The sequence below is a fragment of the Talpa occidentalis genome, unplaced genomic scaffold, assembly GCF_014898055.3.
Source record: "Talpa occidentalis isolate TD23 unplaced genomic scaffold, MPIMG_talOcc4v2.1 talOcc4.5, whole genome shotgun sequence".
Taxonomy (NCBI): domain Eukaryota; kingdom Metazoa; phylum Chordata; class Mammalia; order Eulipotyphla; family Talpidae; genus Talpa; species Talpa occidentalis.
Genome location: NW_023604861.1, coordinates 8231446 through 8244777, shown reverse-complemented (window position 1 = coordinate 8244777; position 13332 = coordinate 8231446). Strand labels below are relative to the sequence as shown.

The window sequence follows — 13332 nt, the reverse complement described above, 5'->3', positions numbered from 1 at the left end:
ATGACAGGTGTAGATCTTGAAAGGGATGAGCAGGAAAGTAGAGATGAAGGCCTGATGGAGCAGATTCTCTGCGGCAAGAGTGGCCTTGGCAAGTCCGTTGTCTTCCAGCCTGCAGTGTCCCGGGCATTAGCTCAGTTGGGTGGTTGATGTCCCCAAATCATGGACCTTTTGCAATCGGGGTGGCCTCCCCACAGCACTGGTGTTGTGTTGATTTCCCAGCAGCTCACACTGACCACGCTGCTGATGTCCCACGAAGGGAAAATGGCAGGGACTCTGTTCTGCCTCTGGCTTGTGTCAGCAAGTCCTCTGCCCCTTGGATTCATTGGCCTTTACCTTTCGCTCTCATAAGATTTTAGAGTCTTCTTATTGTTTCTTGGGCCCCATAACTTTTCCTGAAAGGGACTGTGCTCAGATTCTGTGAGCTAGTCTCCCACCAGCCCTTTTCATTCTGGAAAGTCAGACTCTCCGGTTTTGGACTATTTCCTTATATCATTCTTACATAATTTCCTTTCCTCTTGGGCCTTTCTGCCTGGAAACCACATGGCCTGTGTTGGGCCGTAGGCCTGAGCTGAGCCTCCTGCCCCCCATCTCCCGCACGCCATCCTCCCCTCCCTTAACTTCAGCTTCGAGGACGGCTCTCACTTTAAACTCTTCCAGTGAAATTTTCATTTTCATTCTGCCGTACTATTTTTTATTTCTGAAAGCTCTTATTATCCACATATTTCTTACTATAACCTTCTGTGGGTTTTTCTTTTTTATAAACTCAGCTATGTGAGGTTACAGTGACAGTGCTTCTCTGTGTTTCTTACGCTAGCCGGCCTCATCACACATCTGATCTTTGGGGGGAATTCTGTGAAATTTGGCTGCTTCCTGTGGCTGGCTCTCTCCCCTCCTCTGTAATTAGATTTCAGCTTCCCCCCTCTGCCATCTTCTAGAATTTAAGGGGTATCTCTCACCTGCTGTTTCCTCTCATTTCTTTTATTTTCTGTTTTCTATGAATTGATTCCACGTATCCTTCTGTTACTCCTTTTTTTTTTAAGTGGGGTTTCTGGGTGGAGAGGAGCGGCGTGTCTGCAGTCTGCCCTCTCTGGCTACCGCAGGCATTCTTTTCATCGTTCATCTTCAGCCTAGTCTGGGAGTCATTTGTGCTAAAATGTCTAAGGAAATTAGGCACCTCCTTCTCCATGTCAATCCGTGCCCCCCCATTCACTCCACGGTTAACATGTCCCCATCCCCAAAGCGCAGCCACTACCGCCCCGAGTCCCAGGCTAGCCCTGGCCATTCTACTTTCCAGGCCTTCCCACACTGAGCCTGGGGGCAGGTGATAAGATCTCTAGTGCTTGTGCAACTCCATGTGCTGAGACAGAATTGTGTCCCCTCAAGATTCATGTGTTGACGCTCTCAACCCCAGCTGGGCTCTGTTTGGAGCCAGGAAGAAATTAAAAGTCAAACGAGGTTATAAGGGTGCAGCCCTGATGGACAGGTTTAGGGTCCTGCAGGGGGGAGCGCACGGCTCTCTTCCTGCTCTTCTCCTCCCTCCCCCTCTCGCCCTCCCTCATTGCCTCCGCTGTCTCTTTCCCTCTGCTTGTCCCTCCCATTTTGTTTCTACCTCCCTCCTGTCCCTTCTTTGTCTCTCTCTCCTTCCCTCTCTTCTCTCTGATCCCGCCCCTTCATCTCTCTAACATATGACTTAACCATACATGCTAGTTTAGCTGATTGTCTGCACCCACAACTCAGAGGCACTTGCCACACGATTTGTATTCCTCTTACCCAGCGCATGGCTCCTGAAGCCTGCTAGTTACTGCTACGTCTCCCCTCCTGCACACAAGTTGCCAGTGTTTCTGAAGAAACCTGCAAGGTCCTAATGCCCTAAGCTCAACATGTTGAGGGTTCCTGGGTGATAAAATTTTGAGTGATATTTTAATAGCTATGAATGGTAGGCAAGAAAGCCTTGGAGAGAATCCAGCCCCTTCTGCTGGGTAAGAGCATGCCCAGGTTGTCATGGTGACGGTAATCCCAAAACAGAAAAAAATGAAACCGCTCTCTGAAATCTCAGCAGATGCAAATTTTGTGTACCTGGTCAAAGTTATCTTTATAGATCGCTGTCTCCCGGATTATTTCAGAAAGGCGGAGCCTTAGCTGGTAACAAGTATATGATTATTCGTTCGCACCCCCTGAGGAGGTGGGGAGAAGCTGGAGGAGACTAGACCGCACCCTACAGAAAGAATTGTGTCTTTATTCTTTGGGGGGAGAAAGAAAATACTCCTGCATAAAACTTGATGTAATAGAAATGACCTGAAGGCACAGACATTTTAAAGCACAATAAACTAAAGAACTTTGATTCACAAGCTTTGGTGGCTTAAAGCTCTCTGTGAATGTTCCTACTATTTATAATCCCACACTTAGTTGCCAGACATTCCCTAAGAATGTAAACCTCCTCCTAAAATTTAATTTTATAGGATTTCATGAAAAACCATTTCACAATGGAGAAAAAACTTAAGGCCCACAGTCTGAAATCAACCAGCTCTTTTGTGTGTCTAAGTAAAATTCAAATGCCTTCAGGAGCCTGGTTAAGAGTAGCCAATTAGAAAAGACTGCTAAAAATTTGATTGTGTAATTTCACTAATCACTGATTTGTTCTTCAGAATAAAACCCATGATTACAACTAGGTTTCTCTTCTGTAAGGAGTGCACTTCCAGAAGATTTTAATCAAGACTGGCAGAGTCACTGTTTCTTAGAGACTGAAGGAGAATGGTTAGAAAAATTCGCTTGTGATAGAGCTTTCTTACAAGCCATTGCTAACCTATACGGGTTTTCAAAAGATGACCATGCAACTTGGCTTTCCTTCCTTGGATGTGCTTTGTGCAGTTTCACATATAAAGTGTGTGCACTTGTGTGTGTCGGGGAGAAAGGTGTATCTTATAGTAAGTTACTCTTTGAGAAAATGCTTTTACCCATGAACTCACTTCGGGGTCCTTGTGCCCTGCGAGCTGCACCTGTGCTGTGAACACCTTTTCCTCCATTCAGGCTTTATTGACTTATTAACAGAAGGTTTTTAGCCATCAGGGTTCGGTGGGTTTTTAGCTTCTGTCCTTCTATCTGCCTCGAGTGTGTTTCTGGTTATTTCTTTTCTTTTTCTTTTTCTTTTTTTTTAAAGATTTATTTATTTATTTATACAAGCACTGGGTACAGTCAGAAGTGCGGGAGTGTGAGATAATTCACCAGAGCCAGAGCGGGGAGCAGAGCAGGCAGAAGGACCGAAGTACACTGCTGAGGGGAGCAGCGGGCGGCAGGAGAGGTCTGCGTGCCGTGTGGGACCTCCTCCGGTGGCCGGGGAGCAGCCGGGGATCGAACTGGCGCCACAGAGGCTGCGGGCAGCTTCGCAACCCAGTGCTCAACCGCTGCACCACCGGGGAGGCCCGTTTCTGGTTATTTCTGTGATTTTCATTTTATGCCTTTTCCCCCTCCAGCAGACAGGGAAAAGAGCTCTTTGTGCTGAGAAATGGTAGCAAACATTCTGTGCTCACACTCGATACCTGGGTGGGGGGTTCCTGGGAACGCTTCACTTGACCTGGGTTCTACCCCTCGATTTTTTTTCTGTGATCTCATGTAAAAAACAAAAAGCTGCTTTCTTTTCTTCTTCTTAAAAAGAGTTTAAACAGATTCTATTGTGAGTAACCCTCTCCAGCCATTCATAGCCGTGAACTCCATCCTGGCTGACTTTGTCTTTTTGTTTTGCGTTTTCTTCTTTGTGGTTGGATATACACAGCATAGCATTTGCCATGTCTAAATTACAGTTCGGTGGCCTTAAATACGTTCACAGAGTGTCATGCATGCATCACTGCTGTGCTGTGCGTGTGCTAGTGGGTGATAGGATTTTAAACAATTACTTTTTTTTTAAGTTATGCATACACGAACTGGGGTATGGGCCAGAGGTGCAGGGGGAGAGAGGATTCACCAGAGACAGAGCGGGGAACAAAACAGGCAGATCTACTGAAATACACTGCTGAGGGGAGCAGCAGGGAGACAGGAGAGGTCTTCTGAGCCATGTGGGTCACCTCCCTGGCCGAGGATCAAACTCGTGCTACAGTGGATGTGGATAGCTTCAGAGTGCTGCGTCTTAACCCTTTGTGCCACCAGGGAAGCCCCTTTTAGTGTGAAGTTCAAAAAATTCGTTGGAGACCAGTGCAGACATGAGGTTGCAGGTGGATGTAGCACATAAATCTGCTGCAGGATAGAAGGGAGGGTTCATTTTTCTTTAAGTTTGAGGACAAAACTCTTCGTGCCTACCATCTCTGGGATGTGTTCTCTAGAACAGCCTTTAGCCCTTGGTGCATTGCTTCATCCAGAAAGTTCTACACCAGCCCCTAAAGAAAGGTCATAGGATCCCTGACCATTGGTGCCACTGCCTGGAAGCTCTGTGGGTTATAGCTCCCTGTTCACATTGGATGCTGAGTCTCTGCCGAGCCTGCGACGGTGCCATTTATCCATGAAATGGCCGTGGAGTGGCTGCGAGGTGACGTTTAGATTGTCGTAAATACCATGTAGCGATACTATGTGCTGGCTCTCCTTATGCCCCGATTGTAACCAGCATTCCCAGGGGAACTCATGCAATGCTTTATAGGCATCTATTTCGTGGATGGATTACAGGGCCTGTCATATCCTTCAAACTCTCCATTGAATTCTCTGTAGATAAGAATTTGGCATCATAGACTAGTCATTTTGTATAAAGGGTTTGTACAGAATAATAAAATTTATGGAATGTAAGAATTGACACCAGCTTTAGAGCATGTATGTATTACAGTCCAGCATCTTTTATTACCAAATGTGTTCAGGGCCTTGGCAAACATCTCGGCCAGTTCCCGTGCTGACTGTGCCTCTCCTGCATTCCATGTGGTGCTGAGCCGAATTCCAGCATGTCCGTTGAGACATCCACTGTATGTTGATTTTTTACTTGTTTAGACTCCCAGCCTTGGTTTGTAAAGTCTCACTTCCCAGATTCTGTAAATCTAGTTGAAGTTATCAAATTCACTTTGCTCCAGGAATTCCAGGGAAACGTGAGTGCCTGCCAGCTGGTCAGATAATTGGTGGTTCGTTTGTAACAAGAAGGAAATGCGGAGAATTGTGAGAAAGGATAGTGAAACTGGAGTGTGATCTTCTCTTTAAAGCATCTGATGATGTAGGAATTCTTCCACTCTCCTTATCCCCTGACCTACTTTTATGATGTTCTTATTAATGGCTGCAGATTTCCTGGACAGAGACAAGGGCTGTAGTTATTCTCAAAGCCCTTTGAAGCCAGGAGTGAGAACATGGACCCAGGGCCCATGTTGGATAAATACCCACAAGTGAGATAAATAGATCGTCTTTCATTTCTACTTTCAGTTTTTTGAGAACTCTCCACCTCGCAATCCCTAATGGCTGTACCGATTTGTAGTCCACCTGCAGTGTACAAGGGAGAAGTAAACTTGCTATGGACCATTTAAAAATTGTTCTAGCAATTAAAGTCTATTATTTTAAAATGGAGGTGGGTTCTTCCAGGGCCAGCCGTGGGGAGAAGTGACCGAGATTATCAGCCGAGTGTGAGAACAGCATAAGGCCCAGAGGCACGCCGGGGGCTGGTGGTCTCGGCCGCGGGTGTGGGTCATGGGCGGCAATGCCTGGAAGTCTCCGGAGGCGGGAATGAAGAGGCGTACTGGGGTGTCTATCGCCTTTGCTGCCTGTCCCAGAGGGTGTAACTTCTGCTCTTTCTGTTCCCAGCAAAGAGCTCCAGGAAAAGTGTTGCTGGATGCGGTTTGCAACCACCTCAACCTCGTGGAGGGGGACTATTTTGGCCTCGAGTTTCCTGACCACAAGAAGATCACGGTAGGTGACCGCAAATTAATGTTGCCATTTGATCCTCTGTTGGACTTGGAAGAAGGGAGTCCTTCTCCCAAGAAAAGGGGAGAAGGTTAAGTTAAGGGGAAAAAGGAAAGTTAAGAAAAGGTACCAAAAGCTAAGAAAAGGGGTACCCCTACCTGTTTTTGAAAGTAACAGGTGCAGGGCCTCCCCGGTGGTGCAGCGGTTGAGCGCTGGGTTGCGAAGCTGCCCGCAGCCTCTGCGGTGCTGGTTCGATCCCCGGCTGCTCCCCGGCCACCAGAGGAGGGTCCCACATGGCGCGCAGACCTCTCCTGCCGCCCGCTGCTCCCCTCAGCAGTGTACTTCATCAGTCTGCCTGCTCTGCTCCTGGCTCTGGCTCTGGTGAATTCTCTCACCCTCCCGCGCTTCTGACTATACCCAGTGCTTGTATTAATTAATTAATTAATTAATTAAGATTAATTAATTAATCTTAAAAAAAGAATGAAAGTAACAGGTGCATTTCAGGTACACATTCAAGCAGAATGTGCATGGAGACTCCTGCACCTTCCCCCCCACCTCTCCCTCCAGGAGCCACCATCACCAGCTTTGTGATAAAAGGCTGCATACACGTATGTGCAAACACATGTGCTGGAAAAACAGGAAGGCAAGGAAACAAGAATCAGTGTCCTACGCCCCCGGTCCCCCGATAAATGCATCCCGGAGACCTTTCTTTTTCTGCTTGTAGAATCCACTTCTCTCCCACAGCTCATGCTGCCCTGCTGCAAGGGTATGCCACTATCTGTAACCTCCATTGGGAAGGTGGGCTCCTTGGGTGCTTCTGGATCTTTTGCCACTGCAAATAATGCTGCAGTGAACATGCTGGTACATTCTAGATCATGTTTGCACTTAGGACCAAGTGTGTCAGTTTTCAGAACCATTCCTTATGAAGGGGCTCAGCCTTTTTAAGTGGACAGTTTTTTAAAGGTTTCACTCATTCGAACGCAACATTTAAAGCACAGTGAACAGTGACTGTCTTCTTCACCACGCTTTAGGCTGCAAGTTCCCTGACTGCAATTCAGTTTGTTCTTTCATGGAGTGTACACCCTGGACTTTGGCTTTATGAGCCCCTGCACTGAGAATCCAAAAACAGTAAGATACAGAGAATGTTTGACCCAGGTGGGGCGTCAGGTCTCCAGTCAGCAGCCAGGCAAGGCGTGTAATATAGTCTGCAGAGCCCGCAGGCATCAGGCAGTGGAGACAAAAACCACATTTAGGATCCCCCAAATTGCAGAAGGAGGTGACTGAATAGTAAGAATGTTCTAGAGTGAGGGGACACCCCACATACAGAGATTAGAATGTGGAGTATTCATATATCTGCAAGTCAGGCTGGAGTGGAGAGACCCGGAGGGCAGTGGTGACACAGGTGAGAGACGGAAAGTCGGGAGGTGAGCAGGGAGCCAGGTCTCGCAGCACTTGCTACACCATGGGCTTCCCATCTGAATAGAACAGGAGCGCGTGTGTCAGTTCAGACTCCTAGGAGTTATGTCACAAGGTGATTTTAAAAGTGACATTCATTTAGAAATAAATTTTATTTAATCTGAAATACCCCAAAACATCACTTTGACATGTAGCCATCTCAACGGCTAGGACTAGGGTATTTTTCATTCTTTTCACATGAGGTCTCAGACTCTGCTGTGCATTCGGCATTCACAGCCCCTCTCAGTTCAGTTCATACCCCCCCCCCCGTTTGGGGACTATGGATACATTTTAAAGGGGATTTAGAGGAGCTCATTTATGGCTTAGAAAGGAAACAGTGACCTGTCAGGGACAGGATGAGACTAGAGTCGGGGAAGTCACCAGAGATTTGCAGCCCCAGCAAGAACGATGCTGCTGGAATTGGGGTGAGTTGAGGGGTGCTAGGAGAAGGTGGACGAACGCTGAAGTTCGGGGGTAGCCGGGAATATGAGTGAGGGGCTGGTGAGTGGGGCAGGTTCAGAGCAGCTTGGCTTTCTGGCTTCTCCACCCAGGAGACACCGGTTCCAGTCACTGGAGAGGCCAAGGCCCTCTCCAGAGGATGTGGTGCTGGTGAGTCCATCCCAGATATGAGGACTTGGGCAGCAGTGGACATCCTGGTCAGGACGCCCTTGGGCAGCACCCTTAGATGCATTTCCAGAAGGTAGCAAGGAGATCAGAAGTGAAGTTCGGATTCAAGAATCATCAACTAAACAGCAGTGGGCACGCTGAGCCTGGATGAGAGGCAGCCAGGGGAAGACAGCATTGAAGGGGTGGACAGAGAAGAAGCACCTGCAAATGTGGGGCAGGTAGAGAGGTGCATACCCACAACAGAACCAGGAGGGGCAGACTGTGGGAGAGGCGGTCCATGCGAATCTGTCACACACCTGCAAATGGGTGCAGATGATGTCCTTGACTCATTCCTGCCTCCAAGCCCCCTGGGCCATGTTCTTTGCTGGTGTTAAGTCTCAGCACCCACCTCCCAATCATGGTGCTGACATGGCAGACGACCACACACTTACCTAATTCCACATTCACAAATGCATCCCACAGCGACTGTGAGCCTGCACTGGGTCAGGTGACACTTCATACTATGGAAGACACTTGCTAAAAGTGACAGAAATAACAGGTAGTGACTCCCACTCATTAGAAGTGAGCAGCTTAGTCAGACGCAACACAGAACACGGCCCACAAGCCCTGGATCTTGTCTCCCTCTGTGTATTATGTTAAAATAGTGATTCTCCTAACACTGGGAGATGCTGTCTCTGGTTTCTAACCACCCTGCCTGAACTACTGCAAGGTCGTGAGGACTTTTCCAGGCCCCTTTCCCTCTTCCGGTCGTTGGAGTTTGGCTTCCTAAAGTGTAAACTAGCAGCCACCAGACCATTGAGAAGCGCTCTGAGAAGCGCTCCCTGTCCAGCTCTGTCCAGCTCTACCAGCTGCTGACAGCACAGCCAGATTCTCAGCATATTCTGTTGACCCAAGTTCAATGTCTTTGGATTAACAACGAGCATTCCTCCTCTGCTTAAATTTTAGGAGCCTCTTAGTCTTCCTCGGTCATTCAAGGTCTGACTTCTTTTAGTTTTTATAGGCCTTGATCTTTCATGATTTTACAACTTCCTTATATTGTTTGGGAATACGTTCAAAGGCAAAGTACGGAAAAGCCATCTATGATAAAGGATTTGGGTTTATTTGTTATGCCTTATCCCAGTGAAAGTCACCATGTGAGTGTTTCCCAGGTGCCAGAATGTTCTAGGCTCTGTGACACAGCAGTGAACATGACCCACTTTTGAGAGCCAGCATCAGCAAACTTCTCAGTGAGGGGCCTGTAGGAAATGCTGAGTCCAGCTTTGCAGGTGAAGTCTCTGCTGCAGCTCTTCAATCTGCCCTGAAATGCAGAGCAGACGAACGGAAGCGAACTAACACCTGCTCCAGAGAGTAATGTGTGACTCAGCTCCAGCCCAGCATCCGGCTTCCTCCCAGTATTCTTTCCAGAAAGGCCTTTTCTCTTTCCTTTGTCTGATAAAGCTCTGCCTTAAAGAGGTGGCCATGTTTACCTAGTTCCTCAGCTCGGAAGTCACAGAGCCAGGATTCCAGTTCAGATCTGTCTAAACACCACTGTGCTCTTGGTCCCCTTCTACTCCGACCATCTCTCTCTGTCAGTCAGAGTCCCCACCTGAGACCTGAGTTCCTAGACCTTAAAAAGTAAATTGTTTGGATGGAATTGGTCTGTGATGATAGAGGGCGTGGGGAAGCCACCAAGAGGGTGCAGGAGAACTTACTGGGTTTGGCCACGTTTGTTCCTTGATCTCAGTGCTGGTTCCATGGGTGTAGTCAGTTTGTAAAAATTCAGTGAGCTGTACTCTCATGTGCACATTTGTGTATTCCATAAAAGTTGCCCCCCAAAATGCAATGTAGAAGCACGCAGGCTCCAAGGTGGGTCACAGGACCTACATAGGGAACATCAAGGACAAGTCTTTGTGGGACAACTTGGGCTGTATCCTCAGATGCGCCCAGACAGGCTGCTTATAAATCTAAGCTTTGTGCCCTGTGTTTTTGTCTCTTTCCCTGATTCTATAGAAATGCTGATGTCTAGCCAGGTGTTATATTGTAGAGCAGATGAACAAGCTCAGAGGCTGGTACCAAAATACCCCTCTCCTTCTTAACAGCAGGAGGACTGGGCAGGTGGCTGGCCTTCTGAGCCTCACTTTGCTCCTGGGAAAAATAGGGTGATAGTGCCCACCTCATGGGGTCTTGAAAAGATCAAACAGGACGATATATACAACATGTAGTCCAGTGTCTGGGGCCTATCCAAGTGCTCAGAAAGTACTAGTCATGGAAGCTGAGATCGTCACTGCCATCGTTTTTTTACTGTGGTCAAAAGCACAGACCGTCACATTTGCTCCCTTCACCATTCTGGAGTGGCTCAGACAGCAGGGTTAACTCTGATTACAATGTCGCAAGTCTCTGGAACTTCCATTTTGCAAAATGGAAACTCTGTGCCATTAAACTGCAGTTCACTGTTCCTGCTCTTCCCGGCCCTGGCACCCACCATCTGACTTTCTACCCTTGACCCCAAGTGCCCCATTTGAGTGGGATCATACAGTTCTTGCTCTCTCTCTTACTCCCTCATGTCACTCATCATGTCCTCAAGGACATCACGTGATAACATGAGAGGCTTGCTGCCTTTTGGGGGCTGAGTAGTATTCCACCGAGTAGTGGACATACTACAGTTTGCCTTTCCATTCAGCTGTTGATGCCATTTAAGTTGCTTCCACCCTTGGTGGTTGTGAATAGTGCTCTATGAATAGTGGGTGTGTCCTTGCTGTTTTTCAGTGCCCCTACATTACCTTTGCCAGTCTTCTTTGGAAGGCTACTCACTTGTCTGTTAAACTAGGAGGACCCTGGGTCTCAAGATGCCCAAACAAGGGGCCGTCACACTGGGGTAGCCCATTTATTCATGACTCATGGGCATCTAGCTGTCCCCAAAGTCCTTGGAATGCAAGGCTGTGCACCCCTGTCTCTGGGTGGTGAATTCAGGTAGCTCCAATTCCAGCCCAGCCTTCCCACCTCTCCTAACCATTCCTGTCCTGGAAACTGCCATCAGAGTATCCTTCATAGAAGGACTTTAGAAAGCTTATGGGGAGAATGAATGGATTCTTGGTATAAGACAAGTTTCCCCAGAGCAGACACAAACTAGTGATCATTAGTGATCCATCATGCTCTCCTCTTGGCTAGATGTGTCTGGTGGCTTGTCAATTAGGAGGTTGATTGCTGTGCACAGGCCACTTTGGCTGACTGTCATCCCTGCATCCAGACAGCTGTCCCCAGGGGACAGCCCTTCAGGAGCAGAGAAGTCTTTCAATCAGGTTTTCTTATGGTTGGCACTTTCCATGGCCGAAACACGTTTGATCTCAGGCATCAAGACTTTGTACCTAATATACCAGCTAATTGGTACCTGCAGTCTGAAGGCTGAGAAGAGGCCAGAAAGACACTGAGGAACCAGCGGGGGTGAACTCCAGAGCTTCTGTTCAGGACCACTATCTCTGCCCTAAATTCAATGCATTTCATTTGCCCTTCACATCAGGAGTTCACAAACTTTTTCTGAAAAGAACAAAAAACAAGGTAAACAGGTAGTAAATATCAATATGTTAGGCTTTGCAGGGACTGTCATCTCCATGGCAGCACCCAGCTTTGCCACCATCACTCCAAAGCAGCCACAGACCGTGCATGTCTTACACAAGTGAGCATGGTTGCGTTTTAATAAAACTTTGTGGGCACAGATATTTGAACTTCATCGGGCTTTTGCTTGTCATGAAATACAGAGCTAGGTTTTGTTTTTTTTTTTCCCCAATCACTTACAGGTACAAAAGCCAGTCTTTGCTTTGGGGCTGGAGGAGCATTGAAAAGCAGCGAGGACACACCCACTATTCATAGAGTATTATTCACAACTGCCAAGGGTAGAAGCAACTTAAATGTCATCAACAGCTGAATGGAGAAACAAAGTGTAGTATGGCCACTACTCAATGGAATACTACTCAGCCCCCAAAAGGCAGCAAGCCTCTCATGTTATTTTATTTTAAACACAGGCCCTTAATTTGCCGATCTGTGCTTTCTAGTAATTTTCCCCGGTGGGTGTTTTATCATCCATGTCTTACGGTGAGCAAAATCAGATAGAGAATTTGCCTGGTGTTTGACAGTGATCTGTGACACCAGGTTTGTAACTGTTACAGAATTTACACATAGGCTGGCTGTCTCCACAGCTCAGCTTGTTCCTCGTTCTGCCCCATCTTGAAACGCTATGAGTGAGATGTATCTCCTTGCCCTGTTGAGGAAAATGCTGCATTACGGCCTATAAATCTCCTTTTAAACATTTGCTTTGTCATTTAGCAGCTGATAGATTCTGGCTGTCTTTGATTTTATACTTTATCCGAAAACATGGGATGAATACAAAACTATTTTACATGGTAATCGTGAGGATTAATTCAGATACTTCACAGGAATGAGTCCAGCAGGACACCTGTTTTATTTCATTTCTGCACAATTGCTTGGAAAGCAATGAGGCCTGTCACTGATCTATTAAAGCTGCCTTGCTCAGTGACCCAATAAAACAATTCTGGTTTCTTATAAATAAATAAAATACTGTAAAGTTTAGGGAAAAGATAGGCTTGGTTTGATCATTCTATATTCTTGTCCATGACAAGAAAAAAGCCTTGCCATTGATAGGTGTCGTAGCTAGGGTGGCCATAACAAAATACCATCAGCAAGGCAGCCTGAACAGCAGACACTTACTTCCTCACTGTATTGGAGGCTGGAAGTCCAAGATCAGGGACTTGCATGGTCAGGTTCTGGTGGCTTGTAGAGACCAGATTCTTTCTGGCTTGTAGAGACCTCCTTTTCCCTGAGTCCTCACATGATGATAAGGGGGTGGGGGAACAGGGTGTGGGGGATCAAGGGAGAGCCATCTTTCCATTTTTTTTTTTAATAAGACCACAGCCCTCTAAGATCAGGGTCCCACCTCTCTGACTTCCTCAAGCCTTCATTACCTTTTGAAGACCCTATCTCCACATACAGCCACATCATGGGGGGAGAGCTTTGACATGAATTTTGAAGGTGGAGGGACACATTTACTCCCTGGCCGTGGGCCTGATATCTGGCACATGAGGTCACAGAAATGATGGCTACCTGGGGTGACATACCTGTCTGGTTCACTGGCCCCACTGGCATTAGGGGTCGCCTTCATCTCTGCTCATCTCTGCTGATCTCACCTCTTCCTTGGGTTCTAAGGACTTGTGAAGTGAAGAGGGGCTCTTTGTAAAAGATGCTGGGGAGGACGGATGAAGGGTATTGCAGAACCACGGGCAGTGTGGACGCTTGGGAAGCCAGCAGAGGTGAGGTCACACACAGAGATCAGTACAGGTTTGAGCCAACAGTGGTTGTTTCCATGGGCAGGTGCCAGAGGGGAGGCTGAGCTCTCCTTGTGCA

General features: G+C 47.4%; 1 protein-coding gene across 3 annotated transcripts in view; it reads left to right on the top strand.

Moving 5' to 3' along the window:
* Positions 1–13332, top strand: part of FARP1 (FERM, ARH/RhoGEF and pleckstrin domain protein 1) — a 230619-nt gene that overhangs the window by 143561 nt on the left and 73726 nt on the right. For all 3 annotated transcript variants that reach the window (XM_054701688.1, XM_054701686.1, XM_054701687.1), the window contains exon 3: positions 5758–5862. In XM_054701688.1, coding sequence (XP_054557663.1) covers positions 5758–5862 — 105 coding nt within the window. The remainder of the gene's footprint in view (positions 1–5757; positions 5863–13332) is intronic.